The 22,499-nt window shown below is 41.6% G+C and overlaps 1 protein-coding gene across 1 annotated transcript in view; it reads left to right on the top strand.

Annotated features, from left to right (window-relative positions):
• Positions 1-10,523, top strand: part of STC2 (stanniocalcin 2) — an 18,884-nt gene extending 8,361 nt beyond the window's left edge. The window contains exon 4 of the mRNA XM_015407699.1: positions 7,966-10,523. Coding sequence (XP_015263185.1) covers positions 7,966-8,359 — 394 coding nt within the window. The 3' untranslated portion in view covers positions 8,360-10,523. The remainder of the gene's footprint in view (positions 1-7,965) is intronic.
• The last annotated feature ends 11,976 nt before the right edge of the window (positions 10,524-22,499 follow it).

Raw genomic sequence — 22,499 nt, 5'->3', positions numbered from 1 at the left:
GGTTCCCTCAGCATGTTGGTCTGAAAATGTACATAGAGCTAGTGGGGACTAAATATCACTGGTGCTGTTTCCAAACCATTAGTGTAATTTGTTCATGTAAATAAGTCATAGGTTGGGCTCTGCACAAGTAAAATAATGTGTTGGTCAGAGCAAAGAGGACTTAAAGGGCTGTCATTCCCAGTCATTAATAACTCCTCCATGTCAAATGTAAGTGGCATTGCAGAAAGTTTGCCAGCAGCCTTCCCACCTCACCGCCTTGAACCTGTCCAGGGTTTCCTTTCCCAGATCTAGATTTACCTCTTTGGACTTGAGTACTACTTCACACATTATGGTAGGGTACATCTACAACTACCTTAGATGGTTTCATTTCCCAATTTCGCATTATGTGCACTACCAAAATACAGTAAGGGAAGCTTATCCCATCATGTATTTCCATGCTGTATGTTCAGGGCAGAAAAAGAAAGTAAATGTGATTGACCCACACACTGCAGGGCAGAATTCGGTAAAGTTTATTGTGTACTGCGGTCTAAGTAATGTGTGAAGTGGTCCTGAGTCAAGTTCCTACAGACTTCCCATGTGACTATGGATTAAGCTGTTTGGCTGTGTTTATGTAAAAGTGTATTTTTGGACAAGTATCAATAGCCCTGACTCTGAGAGACAATTTCACATTATGCCCAGGATTACAAGCATCGTAAATGCAATTCCTGGTTAACTGTAACAAAGGAGTCAATATGAATACTTTTGAGACAGGTGTTCCTGGTGTTACTTATCTGAAAATATTGGTTAATAGATCTCTTTATAACTTTAGTAAACAACGTCTCAAAAACTTCACCTCCTTTCTTAACTAATTAAAGTAATAAGAGATAAAAGTACATATACAACAAAGTTGGTAGAGGGTTCATTGCTGTCGTTGGAATAATTGTGTTATACACTGCGTGGACAGTAAATTGGATGCATAGTTAGGAACGGGAGGAGCAGGATACACTTAAAAGAAGTGTAATTTTGACAGCTTCTGTACCCTGAACTGTGCCTATTTGTTACTGCTTACTAAAATTAACTGTAAAAGGACAGTTCTACCCCACAGATTGTCCTTTAGTCCTGAGATTAAGTATTTGATTTAGGTCTTTGCACTGCTTAGGGATGAGGCTGACATGGAAGCATTAATTTGCTCTGGTATTGAAAAGATAGACTCATCACATTGTATAGCAATTAGGCACATCAGTCACTAAATCAATATGGGAGAGGGCAGTTTGGAGGGCACAATTTGAAATCTGTTGTATGCAAGTAGATGCTGCTCCATTTTCATCTGTATTGGAGAACATTCCATGTATGGGTGTTCTGGTACTGCTAGGAAAGAGATGCCCCCCCCCCCCATTATCAGGGAGCTCCTAACTGCCCCCACCCTCTTGCATTAGGCCATTTGCCTGTGAAGTTATTCCCTTCATACAGAAGTAGAGCCAGAACTCTGATTCATGAGTGCTCAGTTTACCTTTCAGATTGTAGTAGTGCAAGTGGCATGTTAATATTTCTCATTGGTCTGCATATATGCAACCTCACTGTAACATCTGGCATTTGTAATACAGTTTATGACAATGTGCTGGGGGAGACATTGGTACTCTTCTACCCAAAGCTTACTCACAGGGCTGAGTACAGGGCAGAGAAAATCACCTCATATGCTAAAATCTTCCCAAAGCCATCCAGTTACTTGATATTTCTAAAATGAAGGCTTATCTTTTCAAAAACACATAGCACAACAACACAATGCCCTATTCCATTTGGAATTCCATCCACATGTCATCAGAAAACGAAGAGTCTTACTGCCATCTGCTCTGTAATATTTGTATTATATTTACGACAGCAGTGCCTACAGGGCTTGCTCTGTTGGTAACACAAATGCAACAGACACATCCTTACATGTATTTCCAAATGTTTTGTGCATGAGCAAAATATCAGCCAATTTTGGACTATGTCATGCTGCAGCCATACAGGATATGACTCAATTAATTTAAGAACAGGCGGGCTTTTTTTTGCTGGCAGATGGCATAGCACCAGGTATGATAAAGGTTTTGACTATGGATCAGACTGGCACAAAACGTTTCTTGTCTCATTCTGCTTTGGTGTCACAAGTCTGTTTCACGCTGAGTGAGATAAGGAATATGGTTTGCATCCAGAGTACCATAAGAGGAGGTCTGCTGTCAGAAGAGAAATTTCTCACTTCCCCCTTTCTTACTGCAGCCCACTAAACTGCCTAAAATGCTACTTATGAGAGACGGTGGACCCCCAGGTGCAGTGTGGGAAGGAAAATGGGGACGGGTGAACTTTTCCAGCAGACCTGGCTATGAATTTGCTTTCCCTGTGTTGGCTGTGGAGGGCTGTGTTAGTCTAAATGCTTTTAAGTGGATAAACTGCATATTTTAATCTGCTCTAATTCAGTTAATTAGTGCCTTTGCAATTTGGTTGCTACACTGTGCACCCCCTTTAGTCCAAGAATATAAGGCAGGACAGAAATGTTTAAAAATATACCCATAAAGGGGAGCGGATTACAGTGGGAAATGGCAAAAATCCCCCTCTGCTTGTGCTGTCAGAAATATGTCCTGTCAGCAGATTGACCCCCATGTGTCTCAGATTCTTCTGTGCTCCTGTCATTAAATCCATACTGTAATACAATTGTAAATGGGTGATAGGTAAACATCTGACAAACATCAGTGCTTCTCAGTCAGTAGTGGTGGGAAAGTTTCTTTAAAAGACACCACGTCCATCATTCTTGTTCTGGTGGGCAGCTACAGGTGAGTGTTGGGCATAAGTCATGTTCTCAGTTCAAGCAGGACAACGGTAAGGCTCAGTATGCCTGGCCACTGCTGCACATAGGCTGTGTGCATAGATTCCCGTGTAGTGGGCTGGAGTTCCATGAACAAGGGTTCTTCAGCAGATGTTGACAGGAAAAGGGCTTTCTGAAGGTAGTCGTAAAGAGTGTTGTCCAGTTGCAGGTGGCCCCATAGGATTTTCAAGGCAAGAGATGAACAGAGGTGGTTTGCCATTGCCTGCCTCTGCATAGCATCCCTGGACTTTTCTTGGGTGGTCTCCCACGAAGTACTAATGATGGCTGACCCTGCTTATCTTTGGAGATCTTACAAAATTGGGCTAGCCTAGACCATCCAGATCAGGGCCAATTAGAGTTGCCAGTTTGGGTTGGGAAATACCTGGAAATTTTGGGGGTGTAGCCTGGAGAGGGCAGGGTTGAGGTGGTGGGAGCTCAGCAGAGTATAATGCCACAGAGTCCACCCTCCAAAGCAGCCATTTTCTCTGTTGTCTGGAGATCAGTAGTTATCCTAGGAGATCACCAGGCCCCCACCTGGAAATTGGCAACCTAGTGAAAATAGAAAGTTTGAAAAACATTGTCCAAGTTCTCCATGTAGAGTTCAATATTGGTCATTTAACTTGCACTTCTTCTGTAACTAGAAAATATGCTTGATATTTTTAAGATGCATTCAAAAGAAGGCAGTGGCCATTGCCCGCATACAGATTTCTTCCAAGCTTCCTTCTTCTCAGGAAATTGTTTTTAGCGAAGATCCTAGCCCTGGGCATTTTGCCTGTAGTGGTGAGAACTAGGTACTATGCTTAAAAGAAAAAACAAACATTAGATTCTCAGAATTCTCCCACTATTCTTCTAGACAGGAGAGGAAGCATTCCTTCTCTTCCTCCTTTGTTTAGGCCCTTGGATTAAATAACAGTACATCTAGACAGTTGTGCAATGCTTTGCTTAAGTGTGGGGGATGTTCTGGCTGGCCCAAACCAGCCAGTGATGAGTTTGTAGCCTGAGGAATGAGATCAAATCATTACCAGAGTACAAGTTAACCATAAGTACATATTACATGTTCTCACAAGAATCCATATACAGCAGAGCTTTCAGCTCTGTAGGAAACTGTCTCCTTTCACATGGGAAGAGGATTGCTTAACATTTAGCATCACTTGTCTTCATTAATAAATAAGAGGAAAAGGTTAACGATGAGAGGAGGTGATTGGCAGCAGAAAGGACTCTTTTTTCCCCACACAAAGCATGCACTACAGCAATTACCAAGGTTGTCAGTGCTGATGAGTCCAGATTTTCCAGCTGTCATCTCCCCAAGCCACAATTGTATGGTCAAGGCACGCCAGTGTAGTAGAATTCTACCCTTCAACCTATAGTACTGTGCTGTGTATTTGAGGTACCATAGCATGTGACACATAGCCTACCCTGATTTCAAATTTTGGAAGTGATGCTTTCCAAGGGCCAATTAAGTGGTGGCTAGCAAAGAAGTGGTTTGGCTCATAACTTTCTTTGTTTGATTTCTAGGATAGTCACAGAATACTAATGCAGTTTCCTAGGTGCAGGTTTATGCATCGTTGGGAACACTTGTGACCCAGAGCTTGCTACAGTTATATATATTAAGCCCAGAAACACAAGGAAGTCATTTTCTGAGCCTCATCTCAGAGCCAAGCACTGAACGTTGGTGAAAAGCCCAAGATTAGCTAATTGATGGTAATGCAGTTCTTTAATCTACAAGCAAACAAAATATTTCCACAGTCAGGACTGTGTATGTTGCATATCGGCCATGTAAGCACAGGCTCTACAATTTTGAAAGCCTGGAGGGGAGGAGTGGTAAATGATTGGAGTCCCCCCCAGGGGATATACAAGGAATTGGATTGCCTGAAGAAGTCCAACTCATGATAGAGCTTCTTATCACCACATTCTCAGCATGATACAACAATTTGCAATTTCATGACTCAAAAGCAATACCAGATTCCTTGCTAGTGAAGAAGAAGAAGAAGAGATTGGATTTATACCCCGCCCTTCACTTGGAGTCTCAGAGTGGCTTACAAACTCCTTTCCCTTTCCCTCCCCACAACAGACACCCTGTGAGGTGGGTGGGGCTGAGAGAACTCTGACACCAACTGCTCTTTTTCAAGGACAGCTGTGCCAGAGCTTGTGACTGACCCAAGGTCACATCAGCAGGTGCAAGTGGAGGAGTGGGGAATCAAACCCGGTTCTCCCAGATTAGAGTCCGCGCATTTAACCACTACACCAAACTGGCACCAAACTGTGCAGATGTACAATAGTGTATAGATGTGTATGAAGGAAGCATTTGTAGGAGAAGCCCTCCTAAACAAACTATGACTTCAGAGGAAACTTGCATAGGGTCAAACTGGCAGGTTAAACTTGAGATGCACATATACATCTTTGGTTGCCATCTAAATGGTTTCACATGAAAACTAAAAGCATTTTGAGACAATACTCAGAATCTGTTATTCAAAGAAAGCAGAGAATCTGAAGGTCAGACATGACAAGATTATGAAATATCTGTGTAAGGATCTCCATCACACCTTTTATTGTTAAAAATAACAATTGCAACCACTAACCAGATTATTGTAGGGGTGTAACTCTTCACCATCAATACTGCAGCAATTTTATTAGGGTTAGAGGTGGCTTATTAGTTATTTTTAATGCTGTTCATGATTCCCACACCTTAAAATGAAATAAGATCCTCAACTGACTTTTTTCATATGATCCTCAACTGACTTGTCCAGGTGGCAAATGAGAACAGCAGCTCAGCTCTTCCTTTTCCAAGGCCTTCAGATGAGGACATGATTACTTTTTTAACAATACTTATAAAATTACTAGTCTGTATTCCATAAGACTCAGTGTACTCAGAAAGGTCACTAGTGTTGTTCAGTTCAGTTCCATGTGAATTTTTGGTAGTGTTTATAATACTGCTAGAGAGAGGAGAAAGGCTGCCAATAGCGTACCGGGTCCACTTCAAAGTGCTGGTTCTTACCTATAAAGCCCTATATGGCCAGGGTCCAGCTTACCTAAGGGATCGCCTTTCCCCATATGTTCCCCCAAGGGCACTACGGTTGGGGGCGAAACATCTTCTGGTTGTCCCAGCCCCTAGAGATGTCAAATATGCTGCGACTAGGGCCAGGGCTTTTTCGGTGGTGGCTCCTATCTGGTGAAACGAGCTCCCGAAGGAGATCAGGGCCCTGCGGGACCTTATGCAGTTCCGCAGGGCCTGCAAGACGGAGCTCTTCCGCCAGGCTTTTGAGTAGGAGCCGCCACCATCACTGTACCACCATCACGTTGCCATCTCTGGCGATGCGAACTGGCCTTGAGAATGAAGAACGGACATAGTGCAGACTGATCAAGAAGAGACAGTAGATCCTCTGAAACATTGTATTGGAGTCCCGTCTTGGATGACATATTGTTATGAGCACCGATTTTAAATGTATAATGTAATCTGATTGTTTTATCTGGTTTTAGTGTCATGTATGGCAATTGCCTCTTGTTAGCCGCCCTGAGCCCATGTGGAAGGGTGGGATATAAGCCTAACAAATAAATAAAAGTCTCTAGAACCAACAATGTTCTCGTAGCACAAATAGATGTTAACAGTTTGTGCCAATTAACTAGGCTTAATACCAGTCATCATAGTTGAAAATAACTGTGCTATGAGGCAATAAACCACTAATTTTTTGCCTCCCCACTGATGGTATTTTGTCAAGTCTCTAAGTCTGTGGTCAAAATGATATACTTCTTACTTCTTAAATGTGATCTGATCATGTTTCTAGAAAACCCATATTGTGGTTCCTAACAAATCTACAATTTAGTGTAGCGCTTAGCCAAACCACTATGTTCCATATCAGGGTGAAACTGCACATTGGGTTCTTCTCTTTTGTATTGTGTGGTACAGATTATCATTATTCGGATGTTGTTGTGTGGGCATTTACCTCTTCTGCCATTGTCATCCAGTGATGTGGAAAGGAAACAAGGATATGTGCTGTATAACAATATAATGAAGCAAAAAGGAAAAGGAAACTTTGCACAGATTGCCATGTTTTGTGGCACCCCATGTTCCTTTTAACATGTAGCTACACTTTTAGCCATGGGAAATGGTCACAAGTCAGTAATAGAGCACATATTTTGGCTAAAGTAGACCCCAGATTCAATCCCTGGTTTCTCCAATTTAAGGAGAAGAGAAGTTTTTCCTCTGTCTGAGATCCTGAAAAGCTTCTGCCAAATGTGCTGTGCTAGATGGACCAGTAATTCTGCATTGGTATAAGGCAGCTTCATTTGTTACTTCAGTTCTGCTTTCTTCAATGAGAGCAATTAATGGGCCTTATAAAAATAACTAGGGGCTGGAGCTAGACTAAAGTGGCAATTTATGCTGATACCCCCTTCCTACTGCAGATCCTCCTCAGGGTTCCCATTCCTCAGGAACAGCATTTTGTGGAAATCAGTGAGATGCAGTGAAAGGGGGGAAGCAGGAAATTCCATTCTGCCATTGGAAAATCCACCCCTAAGTATACTTCAGATCTAGGACTGTCAGCATGTATAGGAGACAAAGCAACACAGCTACATTACCCTTCGCACGGGTGGGCTCAGCATTTAGAACTAAACAGAGACAAAATTCCCTCAGTACTATTAGTAAAATCACTACTTCAAAGCAAGAAATTAACAAAGCACAAAAAGTATCCACATCTTCAGCAAAAGTAACTTTTACACCTCTATATATGCACATGCTTTGCAAGTGCAAGGTGAAGCTAATCCCTCCATACGCCAGCAAAATCTGCATTATTGACCACTGGCCAACAAATGTGATAATCTTAATAGAATTACATTGATGTGAGCAATGGAGGAGAATATAAGGTTGAACAAACCTTCATAGATTGTGATCGGTGGCCAAAAGCAGCCACAGGCCAGGTACGAGTGTCCATAGAGGCCTTGATACACTTCGTTATTTTTCTGCTTGCCTGAGACTGCAGAGGCAGGACGTTCCAAGAACCTGAAGGCCATAATGTTTGGCTGATGTGCTGAAGTCATTTTGGTGAGTCACAAGTTGTCAGGCCTGAGGTAAAATGACAGTTTGCTTACATATTGGTGTATAACTTGTTGTTCCTCCATAACCACCTTCTGTTCTTTGATTTTTCCCTTAGACCATATGTCGACTTAGTGAACATCCTGCTCACTTGCGGAGAGGAGGTCAGAGAAGCCATCACACAGAGTGTCCAGGCACAGTGTGAACAGAATTGGGGTAGCCTGTGTTCTGTCTTGAGTTTCTGCACTTCAGTCCCACATGGAGATTCTGCCCTGGAACCCGAGAGGAAACCAAATGACATCTTCAGATTGCCTGCCAGCCAAGGGGACATCATAGTCCACCCTGAATCTGACCCCAGAGAGAACTCCCGAAGCACCAGAGGGGAAAGAGGTGGCAGGTTCCCAATGAATGCTCACACTCGCTCTAAAGCTGGGAGTCACAATCCCAAAATTGCTCATGGAATCATTGAACAGGCTGAAGAACTGTCTGAGTTCTCTGATATCCGAAGGTGAAAGGAGGAATACAGCCCTTCCTTCCTCCTCCACCAGAAACTTCCTCCATTGAGTCCATCTTCTTATCTAGGGCCATTCCAAAAATATTTACAATATAGAGGGGTGGTGTCAGGCACAAGGCATTGTGGGAAATATGGCCGTGTCAGTGTAGGTATTCTAAGCAACAGAGGAAAAGCAATGGCTATTAGTTATTGATTGTATCCAGCAAATTCAGTCTGTAGGTACAACAGAATGTCTTCATTTAAATTATTTTATCCCTTCAAAGGAGAACGTGAGGTTGGACACAGGGAGTGGTGGTGGTTTATTTCTTTGTTTATCAGGGATAGAGGATGGACTTGTCTGTATTGTCATTTGTCCACTATTGGCTCGATGTCTATAGTAGGTTCAGCATTTAGTCTCTAGGCAGAAAATAATCAGTTCTTTGCTGTCTGAGGCCACAAGGTGGCTGCTAAAATGGAGTTCTATATTGGAGAGCTTTCTGTTTCAAACTAAAACAATATCTCTGAGCCATTTGTTCCTGCCTGGGTGATACCACCTGCCTTAAGTGTCCCTTTAGTTGGTTTGTGTGGATCACCACTAATCTTTTCTCCCTATTGTTACAGTCTCCTCAGGAAATCAGGTGATTACATAACCGAATTATGGACATGGTGACTGGATCTTTTCAGCTGCCCTAGTTTTCATAACCTGTTTTTCAGCAGACCAAAATGCCACCTGGCTTTCTGACTGAAGCATGTTTCCTAAATATGGGTTATGGATGCTCCACCAGTACTTGTTTATACATGCAGTACTTTTTTGGAGGCTTGATGAAAATCTCTTTTTTTTTCTGGCTACTTGTTATCAAGACTATGGAGGTTGGTGGGAGGGGGGGGACAGTGTTCCAAGCCTGCCTGAAGTGCCAAAGAAATGGTAACACTGGTAGCCCAAACACTACAAATTATTTAATCAGGTTAGTGAACTGAAATAAGCGAGTCTTCCTGACATTCAGTCCTAAAGACAATTTCTTGAAAATAAAGACACATTTATTTCTTTTTAAAAATTTACTTCCAGTAAGAGTGCTTTAGATTACACTCTCTGTGATCCAGAGTTAATATGACACACTCCACCTTTCACTGTTGAATGCATCTGTTTATCATTTCCTGAGATAATTCAGGGTGCTGCAGACATCAGCCACTGCACCTGAAAAGGATGGATGGCAGTAGGTCTTAAATCCTAAGAAGCAGATAATGGGAAGAAGCAAGTATATATAAATTTTCTGCAGTAGTTTCCCATTAGCAGAAATCCAGTTTCATAGATTGAAGCCCCGGTCCAGAGGCTCCTTGTGAACCCCCTACCAGTTTAATGTCAGTAAAACTCTGGGAATGCACACATGGAACAGGCCTTGGGGAACCTTTGGAAAGAAGAATCACATGATGGCAAGCCATTCTTTCTTGGTAAAGCTTAATAAAAGAAGGCTCTGAGAACAACAGAACTGTAAAATCCAGCCAAGAAATTTTACATTATTTCTAAGGAAATCATCGAATCCCAAGTGATAATCCTGCTGTTCCCATTGAAGCAACCGCAGATGAGGAACTATGTATGGTCACCTTACTAACCTGAACCCTCCTTTAAAAATTATCTGATTGGAGGGTCATTCATGAACACTTCACCATGCTGTCACATGTAGGCAAAACCTAAGAAGGCCTGCTAGCAGGCCCATTTTCTCACTTTACTCCAGTTTGTCTTTCATTAGATCATATGGGAACCAAATACACACACACACCCCATTGAATATCTCGCATCAATAGATCACCTCAGCATGCATATAATTTATCTTCATTCTAGAGAGGTAAATATGTTTCCCCTTTAGCTTGGGCAAAGGTAATGGAGGGGGGTTGTAAAAGGCCTATTTTTTCCTCTGTAAAAATTGGATGTATGTGTTCACCTACTGATTCCACATGTTCTTTTATTGTAAGTATTTAACGTTTCTATTTATTATAGTTGTCTCCATTTAAAAAGAATTCTGAGCACTGCTGGCTAAGGTAATTTAAATATATGTCAGGACCTGTGTTGTATATATTCATGCCACTAGTATGTTTTTGTTATTGTTTAAAAGCAAGGAAAATATAATTTTATACGTTCCATAATGTTACTGACAGCATAGATGATTTATTTATTGTTAACTTTCATTTCCAACAGATAAGAGTGCATTTAACCTGATAGTTCTATAAAGACATTTGTATAGCCTTACTTCTTTGAAAATTTAAAATAAAAAAAAATCGGCTGTCTAAGACACACAGTTATACCTTAACCAACACAACTTTGCATTTGCTGATTATAAAAAGAGTTTTGGAGATGTAACCAGAGGTGGTATCTTTCCACTTGTCTCTGCTTTAAATTCTGCACACATACAGCAAAATCTGTCACAACCTTTCATAGTTTACTGTTTAATTTATTCCCAAGTCTCTTGGTCCAGGTTCCTTGTCTGCTTTTTCTTATTTAACAAGACTCCTTACAGCCTAAACCACAACATACTTTTCAAGCCAAACTCTTATTTACACCCACCTTGAGTTCTCTTTCAAAAAAGATAGGAGCAATTTGAGAATTCACATCTTAAATCACGTTTTCAGTGCTGCGCTTGAATTTTCCAGGGCGTGAATTTGAGTAAAGAATGACACCTTTGACCTCCAAAATATAGCCCTGTTGGTACTGATCCATGTATTTGCATGAGGTTTCAGCTGCTTTTGCTTGCGTAACAAATACTCTCCCTCATTCAATATTAGAGGAACATTCTGTTCCACGGGAGCTCAGAACTCCAAAGGCAAAGTGGAAACATTGGAAAATACACAGCAATAATTTATAAGAAACTATACTTTGTTTTAATGAGAATAGCTTTTTTAAAAATTCAAACTTGCCTGAAATATTTTTTTTCTGCAAATTGGTCAAGTTGTCATTAAAAGAATACTTGTCCTGCCCTTCAAAAAGGGTGAGTGTATCATGCTGGGTTATCAACTTGAAATGGAGAGCAGTGTCGTCGTCATTGAGGATACTAAGTTTTCTGCATTCAAGTATAGGCTAATGGAGTCTGAACTTGCTGAGATTGAGAGGGAAAAGTATCTTGGGGTCATAGTGGATAGCAGTGTGCTGCAGTGGTGAAAAAAGGCAAACTCTATGTTAGGGGTTATTGGGCAAGGGCTTGAGAATAAAATGACCGATATTGTAATGCTGTATAGATCTATGGTGTGGCCTCATCTGGAATACTGTGTACAGGTCTGGTCACCGTATATCAAAGAGGAAATTGCAGAGCTGGAAAAAGTGCAGAGGAGGGCAACCAAGATGATTAGGGGGTTGGAGCACCCTCCCTATGAGGAAAGGCTGAAGAGTCTGGGACTTTCCGGTTTAGAATGGAGATGACTAAGGGGGGACATGATAGCAGTTTATAAAATTATGTATGGGGGGGAGAGAGTTGACAGAGAACTTTTTCTTCCTCTCCCAAAATGCTAGAACTTGAGGGCATCCAATGAAACTGATGAGCAATAGGAAAGAAATACTACTTTACACAGAGTGATTAAGATGTGGAATTCGCTGCCACAGGATGTAATGGCCACAGAAATAAATAGCTTTAAAGAGGGATTAGATAGATTCATGGAGGATAGGTCTATCAGTGGCTACTAGCCATGATGACTAAGGGAAGCCTCCACATTCAGAGGCACTGAGCCTCTGAATCCACGAGCCAGAAGGCAACATCAGAGGAAGGCCTTGGCCTCTTTGTGCTGTGGTTGACCCTCCAGAGGAACGGGTTGGCCACTGTGTGAGACAGGATGCTGGACTAGATGGACTCTTGGTCTCATCCAGCAGGTTTCTTCGTATGTTTATTTGTACAGACCAGAACTCTTGACTGGAATTTGGCCATATCTCATAAAAAGCCTGGTGGCCCTGTAGGCATCCAGCAGAATTTGTTTTTTGGGGGGTTTTCTCTATTAACTCTACCTGAATTTGCCTTCCAACAGCCTGAACTAATACTAAGAATACTGGTGGCATATGTTGCCAGAGGTGCTGCCTTTTACTCTTGGGTAGCCCCAATAGCAAGGGCACCCCACTTCTAACCTGACCCAGAGACCCACAAAACTCAGGCCAAGGAAGGCACTCTTGGTTCTGAAACACAGAGCTAGCCACAGCTCTGAAAAAGGGGTCTCCATTTTCAGGTGACAGGCAACCTCAGAGCAAGCCTCCAGTCTTCTCCCTCCACCCAGCAGAGATTATGCTTATGGAATGACAATGAGTTCTACCAGGTAAAGTATCTACATTTCTAAAGTCTATTTAATTCTTTGTCTGAATACTTGTCTTTTCTGCTCTGTCCCTCAAGATACCGGGATAAACCAATCAAACATTCAAATTATTAACGATCCTTCCGAACGCTAATCAGGGACGTCTCCCACCTTTTGTTTACCCTGGCCAGGACCATTAGTGGTCAGATAATCCATTTAACTAGCCACCCAGCACCTGGCTTCTATTGTTAAATCCAGGCCCTGCCTCTCTGGAAGCTCACTGGTCACATCTAGGCCTTGCCCATCCTGATGCCACACACCCCTGGGACTCATCATTGGTCCAGGAAATCTATTGTTCTCACCTGAGACCAGCCCCCAGGACCGCCCATTGGTCTGCATTGTCTTCCATAGGGTATATCCCAGCGTAAACATGGCCTCAGACCGTGTGTTTTCTGCCATAATCAAAATGGCAGTCCACCCCTAAGCTCTCAGTTTAGGCCACAATCTATGGACCAGGTTGTATAAACTATCAATCACCTCTGCTTCCTTAGTTGTGTATTGTGTGTGTGTGAGTGTTTGAATATTGTTTGTATGCTTGAGAATGTTTAGTAAAGAAATCATTATTTTAGCCACCCAGTTTCCGTGTCTATTCCTGGGTTCTTAGGAATTCTCTGGTATACACAGATCAGATCCTATAGATAAACCAATTGCATAGTAATAATTATAATTCCCCATCTTTATTAAATAATAGAGCAATTTGGCTAACACATATGTTGTTTTTTATTAATAATGATGAAGATAAGCTTGTATCTATAGACTTCTCAATTTTAAATAGCTACAAAGAACTGATTTTACAGCTTTACTTTCGCTACCATTTTCAGAAAGAGGTGTGTGGATTTTCAAACATGATTGGTACAATGTTGTCAAAATGCCCCAAGTTTCATGGCTCTCTTACTTTACAAGGGCGTGGTTACCTCATGGACAGAAATGACCAAACACAAGCATAGTTCAACAAAAGCCCTCCAAAAACTTGCCCAGAAACCTGACTGAACGGCAGCAAATGCTGACAAGAGAGCTGGACCATACTGTGTTTTAAAGTTAATAGCTCCTGTGTCCAGTCAAGATTGTTTCCAGGATCCACAGAGTGCCTTAAAAGATGAAACAAGAATCGGTATGGCTTGACGTTGCCACAATTCTTGAGTGGTTGAAATGCATGCCACCTTGAACTTACTGAGCAACTCATTCCACCAATGATCTCTCTGAGGAGCGATGCATTCTATTATTTTTAATCTAGCTGAAATGGGAGAGAACAGCAAATCCCCCCCCCCCCAAACAAAAATCTGAATTCTCTCTAAAGTCAACAATCAGCAAAACTTTGGAAAGAGCTGGGCCTGGCATATGATATTCTGTGTCATCACTCAGAGTTATTTAAAGAGAAAGGGATATGGAGAAGAATTATGAAAAGAGCAGCCTATGCCCTGCGGCAGGAATTGCTTATGACTGCTGCTTGAAAAGCACATTTTAATGCCCCTTCTGTGAGGTTTAAAAATAACTAATCCAATTTAAACCCTCAGATGAGATGGGACTTCACAAGCTTAAATTTGATTGGCAGGAATCTATGGCCTGTGATATTGTTGCTTAAGGTACACTGCCATCCATAGCTTGTGCATAATCCTGCCATGAATTAGTTCTAGCCAGTGGGCAAAGAGGAAAGGAGTGTGGTGACACTCCTTAGATCTTAGTAGGAAATTGTCCTGAGCCAAACTCTGAGATTTTTGGAACATGATGCAAACCTGACCTACTTGTACATAGTTATGAAAGTGCTTTTTTGCAAGAGCTGACCTGGGTGTAGGGGCCAAGAGAGACACTATGAGAGAAACAGCTGGCCTACTGAGTGTCCCTTCTCTTTTCCTTTCTTGAAAAGTCAAGTAATGTAATATCTTTGGCCAATGTGATGGGGAGGTGCCCAGCACAATGTTGTCATGTCATGTGCTATTTTTGTCAGGCATTATAAGGAAGGGTCAAAGAGCAGCAACAATTCTGGGTTTCTTACAACTACTACTTTAGCCCTTGTCCAAAAGCCTTCCAGTTCACTCTTGGAATACTGTTGAGACACAGTCTGATCATAAACATGGATGGCATTCATTTGGTGAGAACTGATGAAGTGGACAAGCTGCTTAAAAGTGCCCCCCACCATGTCTAGGCTTAACCTCTCCCCCTTTGTGGCTGATAATATCTAGCTGGGTTGGATTGGTTGAGTAGGCCCAGGAGGTAATAAACAATTCAGGAGGGTCTAGTTCCGAGTCTGACCACAGAGGAGTAGTTGTGAAACTCTCCCCATTCCTGAAGTGTCTCTGGACCCAAATTACCTAAATACTTACTCCCCAGTGGCTAACATTCTATTAATGGACAAAGCACTCAACCAAGTAGAGGTTATGCAGCCTCATATAGAGGAAACTGAATATCTAAACCCATTTCAGTTCAGATTGGGGCCTGGGTTTGGTTGCCCTGACTGATGTTCTATGGCAGGAGAGTGATAGGAGGAGTGTGTCCCTGTTGATTCTCATGAACCTCTCAGCTGCTTTCCATACCATCAAACTTAAGGAGAGGCTAGCTGGGTTGGGACTGGTGGGCACCATGCTTCAGTGGTTTCGCATTGTTGACCAGATCCAGAAGGTGGTGCTCCATATTGTTCCCCATGCTGTTTAATATGAAACTACTGGGAATGGGGTACCACCAATATATGGATTTTGCCCAGCTCTTGTTGCTCCATTAGAACTGGGTTGGGTAAGACTTGAACAAATGCCCGGATAACTTAATGGAATAGATGAGGGGCAATAAATTGAAGCTGCTTGAGTATTGAGCAATGAGTCTTTCCTGGAGGCTCAGTTGGAGGCTCAACTCTCCTCCATAGTTGATACACAAGCTCCAGCTATTCCTCAGAAAGCATAATCAGTCCTGGGCAATCCGTGCTCTGACACATCCAGGTTAGATCATTATCATTTGCATCGTGAGGGGGAAACTTATCTAGAAACATTTGTCCAAATTAATGCAGTAGGTGGGCTATCTAGAAACATTTGTCCAAATTAACATTTGTCCAAACATTATCTAGAAACATTTGTCCAAATTAATGCAGTAGGTACTGGGATTGTATCAGTCCTGTGCTGAAAGGTCTGCACTGGCTTTCCAGGCACAATGCAAAGTGCTGGTTCTGACCTGAAAGCTTTGGATCAGGGTTCTTAAAAGACCACATTCTCTTATACTATCTAGATTGCTAGTTGAGATCTTCCAAGACCTGGTCTCTATGCCCCACCAGCACAGGTGAGGTGGATGGCAACCAGAGACAGGGCTTTTTCAGTGGTGATGCCTTGCCTTTGGAACACCCTTCCCATGGAGGCTTATTTAACTGTACTTCAAGCACCAGGCTAAAACATTTATTTTAACCCAGGATTTTAACTGAAGGGTTCCAACAATTGTGTTATGGCCTGTTTCTAGCCTAATGCATACTGTCTTATGCCTGTGAATTGTGTCTCTGTTGGGTTCCTTGATGGTTTTATTGATAGTTTTAATATTAATAATTTTGCTTATAGTTTTCCGATGTTATTGCTTGGTTGTTTTTGAGCTGCTTTGCACAAGACTCTGGAGAGGCAGCATATATACATTCCTAAATAAACAAAACAAGAATTAAATTACATGCACATACTGGTACTGCCCTAGACGTCTCCGGGAACACTAATGGAGGAAACAAGTTGTTTTTACCACACTTATAGATCCTCTAAGGATAACAAGATCAGTTTATCTGGTAAACTAATGGCCACATTTATAGACTGCTTGAACAATTTTGGGGCAAGTACTATAGACTATTTTCTTATCTCCACTGATTTGATTGATCTGGTAAACTATCTTGAAGTGGGGAAAACTATTGCTAGAGATCATTACTTCTATTAATATGTTTGCCTAATGATTTTCATGCCCAAAATAATCTGATGCCCTTTTGTCAAGACCATAAAAAATAGACAGCACTAAAATGGAGTTCTGAAAACTATCTTTGTATAGAACCTTGATTCTCTCATATAAATGTTGTGCTTTTAAGAGAGAAATTACTCTAGGATCTTGTGTGTATGATAGTTGCTGTACGCTAGAGCAAATTTACTCCCACTTATTGTCTGCGTACTCTAAACCGGTCCATCAAGATAAGGCCCTGAAACCTAGAAAATATAGCTGGTTTAATCTTCAGTATGAGTGTCTAAAAAAAGGTTGCTACCAGGCAGTTACAGAATACAGGCATGCTAACTCTTCAACTACACTACAAGCTTTTCTTTTTTGGAAAAAAGCTTACAGACAAGCTATATGCAAGAGCAAAGAAGAAGCTTGCCTCACTAATTGACAAAAGCAAATCAGAACTGCCACAAATCTGAGTAAATTTTGGAAGCTGGTTAACTCTGTTTTACATACTAGGAACCCACTTTCTTATTTCCTCACATACTTGGGAGGAACACTTTGCTTTTTTTTTAATAACTCTTTTTATTTAATTTTTACAATATCATCACATCATTTAACACTTATTGTATAACATGTAACATTTTTCCCATTAGCATTAACATTTTTTGCCATAACGTATAATTCATAGCTCGTAATATTTCAATTAGGTTAAACAATGAACTTACGCACCTATTCTTCCTATTTTTCTTCCTACTAGCTAGTCTATTCTACATCCACATTTATTTTCTTTATATTTACCCATTTATAGATTTCTCTCCATTTCCCCCAGTACTCTTCTTCTGTTTTCTGTTTTAATTCCATGTTTACTCTGTCCATTTCAGCTATTTCTAGAATAGAAATAGCTGGGAGGAACACTTTGCTAATATCTTTGCTAGTTCTTGTAGTAACTATGATATCAGAGTAATTGGAACCTAGCTGAACTACCAGAGTAGCCCCTTGTTTGACCAGCTGAAACTAGTTTTCTAATTTCTCAAATGAAGAATGGGAAGCCGCTGGTGCAGATTTAATTCCCCCCAGATCTCCTCAAAGTCAATATCTCATGGAAGAAGGGTATATTGGCAGCTGTATTAACTCAGATAAATGCGATCGGTTATGCCACTTGCTTGGAGACATGCTATCATAATACCAGTTTATAAGAAGGGAGATGAAGCCAACCTATTCAACACCTAACAAAGGTTAGTAAAATGTGAAAAAGAGGGCCAATATTAAAAACTAAATGTAAAAGATATATAGAAAAAGCTACATGTATTTATTAAGTACAAATTTAAAACATATATAAGGGCCCATTCACATCAAATATATAAATAGCATAGCAATACACATGGGCTCTAAAAACCTGACCTGATGCGTTTCAGCCTGCATAGGCCTTCCTCAGAGGTCAAACAATTGAGTGGCAATTGAGTGGACAATGCAGACCAATGGGCGGTCCTGGGGGCTGGTCTCAGGTGAGAACAATAGATTTCCTGGACCAATGATGAGTCCCAGGGGTGTGTGGCATCAGGATGGGCAAGGCCTAGATGTGACCAGTGAGCTTCCAGAGAGGCATGGTCTGGATTTAACAATAGAAACAATAGAAGCCAGGTGCTGGGTGGCTAGTTAAATGGATTATCTGACCACTAATGGTCCTGGCCAGGGTAAACAAAAGGTGGGAGACGTCCCTGATTAGCGTCCGGAAGGATCGTTAATAATTTGAATGTTTGATTGGTTTATCCTGGTATCTTGAGGGACACAGTAGAAAAGACAAGTATTCAGACAAAGAATTAAATAGACTTTAGAAATGTAGATACTTTACTTGCTAGAATCCATTGTCATTCCATAAACATAATCTCTGCTGGGTGGAGGGGGAAGACTGGAGGCTTGCTCTGAGGTTGCCTGTCACCTGAAAATGGAGACCCCTTTTTCAGAGCTGTGGCTAGCTCTGTGTTTCAGAACCAAGAGTGCCTTCCTTGGCCTGAGTTTTGTGGGTCTCTGGGTCAGGTTAGAAGTGGGGTGCCCTTGCTATTGGGGCTACCCAAGAGTAAAAGGCAGCGCCTGTGGCAACAAGATGGCTATAAAAATATAATACACTCATGTAGACACAATCAGAATGGATACAAAATATAAATTCAATATGGACCAGAAAACAAGATTCTGTAAAAGATAAAAAATAGGAAATTAAACACACATATTTTTTAAAAGTCAATAGACTGTAAATCTATACTCCCAATTAGTAAATATATGCCATAAACTTACTTCCAGAATAAAACCACCAGGCACAGAATAAATATGCAAATGAGATCTTTAAAAGCGCAATCACTTGCCCACTGGTTCTAAAGTATAGACCTAAAGACAAAAAAATATATATCAATATATCATACAATTTAAAACCTAAATGTAGAAAATAATAAAAATATATATTAGTTACTTTTGGTCCAATAATTGCCTTCTTTGATTGTGTTGCCACAGTGTTCTTCAAGTAAAAAGCAGAAACTTGTTTTCTGGTCCATATTGAATTTATATTTTGTATCCATTAAAGTTTTACCCTACTTTTTGCTAATGATGCAGTTCTCCTATCAAGAACAACATCAGGACTGTCCTGTCTGATAGAGGCTTTTGTCTCTTACTGTCTGGAAGAACCACTGATAGTTCAAAAATCCAAGATTCCTGGGGTTGTTGTTGTTGTTTTGGGGGGAGGGATCTTATACACACCACAAGTGGAAAATTCATGGTAATGATATTAAGGAGTTCCCCTATTTTAAATAAGGGGTCTGGTGTGACCAGAGATTAACTTGGTCAGTCCAAGCTGCTTATGTTAAAAGATTGACTACAGCGGCATAAAAATATTATCTGTCATTTCTTTTATTCATCTGGGGCTCCGTATATCCCAGCCACCATCCAACTGTTCAACACCAAAGTGGATCCACAAAGTTTATATGGGACTGGTATCTGGATTGACAAAATAGGGGACTGCTTCGATTCAATTCTCCTTAAATTCCTACATTCCATCTGTGGAAGTCTGAATTGGGTAGCGGGGGTAGCCGTCCAAGCTGAATTGGGACAACCACCTCTTGAAGCTTGGACCTGGTTGAAGGCTTTTCACCTTAAAATTAAAATTTTACACTCTGCCATCCAAGAGGGCTACCTTGGCTTAGGCAGAGAGGTCTCTTATGTTTCCCACTGGGATAAACTTGTTGAGCAACAACTCAGTCTTTCCTTGGACTTGTTCTATTCAGTTATCAGACAGGAAGCCATAAGAATGATCAAGAAACATCTGTTTAAGGCCCTGAACTGGGTAGTCCAGGCAAGCTCATCAGATCTCCGAAGCTAAGTACTTGGATGGGAGATCTCCTTGGAATACCAGCAGTCGGGAGGACAGGGGCAGGCTTTATTCAGCCACCTCTCTGAATATCCTCCAGGCCCCCAGTAGGGGTCAGTCACCAGAGGTCACCATGACTTCCAGGTGCACAAACACACGTGCACACACATGCACATATGAAAAATATGAAAAAGAAAAAGAAACATCTATTTAAGTATGGTTATAACAGTACAATCTGTAGAGCACATCATGTCTGTTCCACTCAATTTGTTGGTATTTTCCACCTGGAAAGCTTCCCGATTACTGCTCATATTTGACTGTTCTTCGCTATAGGTATGCCTTTCTTTTGAAGTGCCTTAGTGCCCTACCGTTTCCCAAGGGAGTTTTGCAAGGGAAGTACCTTAAAATACCATACTCTGATACACAAATCTGACATCAAGAATCACAAGACTGAGATCCTGTAGGCGAACACTTCAACCTCCCAGGACATTCAATGGGTGACCTCAAAGTAGCTTATTGCAAAGGAATTTCAGAAACAGACTGGAACGGGAGATTGCTGAATTACAAGTTATTACAACACTTAGGACAGTGGAACCCTCCGAGTTTAACAGAAATATTGGCTTCTTATCTCACTACATGCACTAAGTCATTCTGTTGTTACTTATACCCAGAAATTTGTTATGTAGAGGCAACTGGACTCAAAATTGGTTCTCACATCTGTTGTTAACTCCTTTATTATCTGTATGCCAATTTACTGCTATTTTCATGTCCTACTATATGAGTTATTACAATCTTAGCTATATTTGTAGCTCATTTACTGATGCATCTTGACTCTAATCAGCTCTTCCTGGCAACTAACCTCCCACCTGCATGTAATATTTGAGGAAATCTGTTTCAATGTATTAGAAGAAGTGTGCACATGCTCAGTCTCTGTTCTGTCATGTACACAGGGTTGAGCTTGGTTTGTCTTGGGGGTGCCACTGAACTCTAGCTTCATTCTCACATCTCATTTTTAACTCTTGCATTTATGTGCTAATTTGCTGCTATCCTTTGATCTTACCACCCACTTGATCCAATTTCAGCTTTGCATATGGATCTTGGTTCTGAGTGGCCCCTCCTCCCCCTCTTTTCCTTTAAAAGGGTTGCTCCCACCCTCTTTTTTCCTTTAAATAATCCTTTAGGGGATTTTGTTCCATTTGTCTGAAGAAGAATTCTTTGCACATGAAAGCTTACACTTTAAATAAAACTTTGTTGGTCTTAAAGGTCCCTGTATCATTTGACCTTTAAATGCAATCATTTTTCTGAGCCTAGAAATCTTTTAACTTTTTCTTTGCCCCAAAATATAGATCATATGGAGACATTACCTCTTTTATTATAATAGGAGACCTATCACTGTTTTAGCTGCAACACGTTATGCATCTGTGATAGATTTCCGCAGCCATTCAGATAGGGTCTAATTTTTCTATATGTTAGTAATCTGGATTTTAAAACCACCCTCCCCCATAAGAACAGGGCTCAGGGCTGTGTACAACATCATAAGTTCATATATTACATAGTTAAAACAAATTAAAACAATAAAACATAGTAATTAACCTAATAGATGATGTTAAAAGTACTAGTAGTGCCACTGCCTCACAGGGAGGCAGGGAGTGGGAGTGCCAGGAAAGTAGGGCTGTCACTGTCCTCAACCAAACTCCTGGTGGAACATCTCTGCCTTACAGGCCCTGCAGAACTGCAGGACACAGATGTTATTTGGCAGAGAGTTCCACCAGATTGGAGCCAGGGCAGAAAATGCCCTGGTGTCAGTAAGCTGCCCTGGTGTTCTGTGTTGCTAGTTCTTCTGTACAGTTGCTACCCCCCCCCTTGCCTGTGTGCTATTATTTTACTCTGCTGTAATGCCTAAGCCAAACAACTGGAGGACGTATTGGGGGAGTTCGCTTCATTGCCAGCTTGTTGCTTTTAGAGCCTGAGAACTGCACCTGTATTATGTCTGGAGATAGCCTGGTTCTCAGGGAATGGGCGTGCAACCGTTTCCTTTCACCCGCCAGCGGGAAAGTGACCCATTGGTTCTGTATCTGTTTCAAATCCCTTTATTATGCTTGCCCTAACCGTTTGTAGTCAGTTCTAACAAAGAACGTGTTTGAGTGTCTTTCCAATGCTTTGAAATAAATTTTGCTTTTCTTGAAAACGTGGATTTATTCTCGATGCTTGGGGATCCAACATATTGTTAGAACTCTCTTCCTTCCTATCGTCCCGAATCTGACGTGGTCATGAGCGGGACAGAGGGAACCCTACCTACAACGGAGGGGGACACGGGATCGGTCCCTACAACCTCCACAGCATTGATCACCACGACCACAGTACCCACGTCGGGTGCGGTGGGGGGAGCGATTCCCCGGCTACCTGCGTACCTGTCTTGGCCGCCACCAACACCTTCGCGATGGGGCCCGCGGACGGTACCGGTGCAGGATGATTGGACCTTGTACAATGCCAAAGGCACCAGAGAAATCTACTCCCGTAGGGGTAGTGGACTTCGGGAGAGTCTGTTTGACAAGGGACTTTACCCCGAACCGGAGAGACCAGCCGTGTCTGGAATGTA

Source organism: Gekko japonicus, unplaced genomic scaffold (genome assembly GCF_001447785.1).
Source record: "Gekko japonicus isolate JY-2015 unplaced genomic scaffold, Gekko_japonicus_V1.1 scaffold1760, whole genome shotgun sequence".
Classification (NCBI taxonomy): domain Eukaryota; kingdom Metazoa; phylum Chordata; class Lepidosauria; order Squamata; family Gekkonidae; genus Gekko; species Gekko japonicus.
The sequence above is the reverse complement of the archived record's forward strand: the minus strand, read 5'-3'. Positions and strand labels throughout refer to the sequence as shown.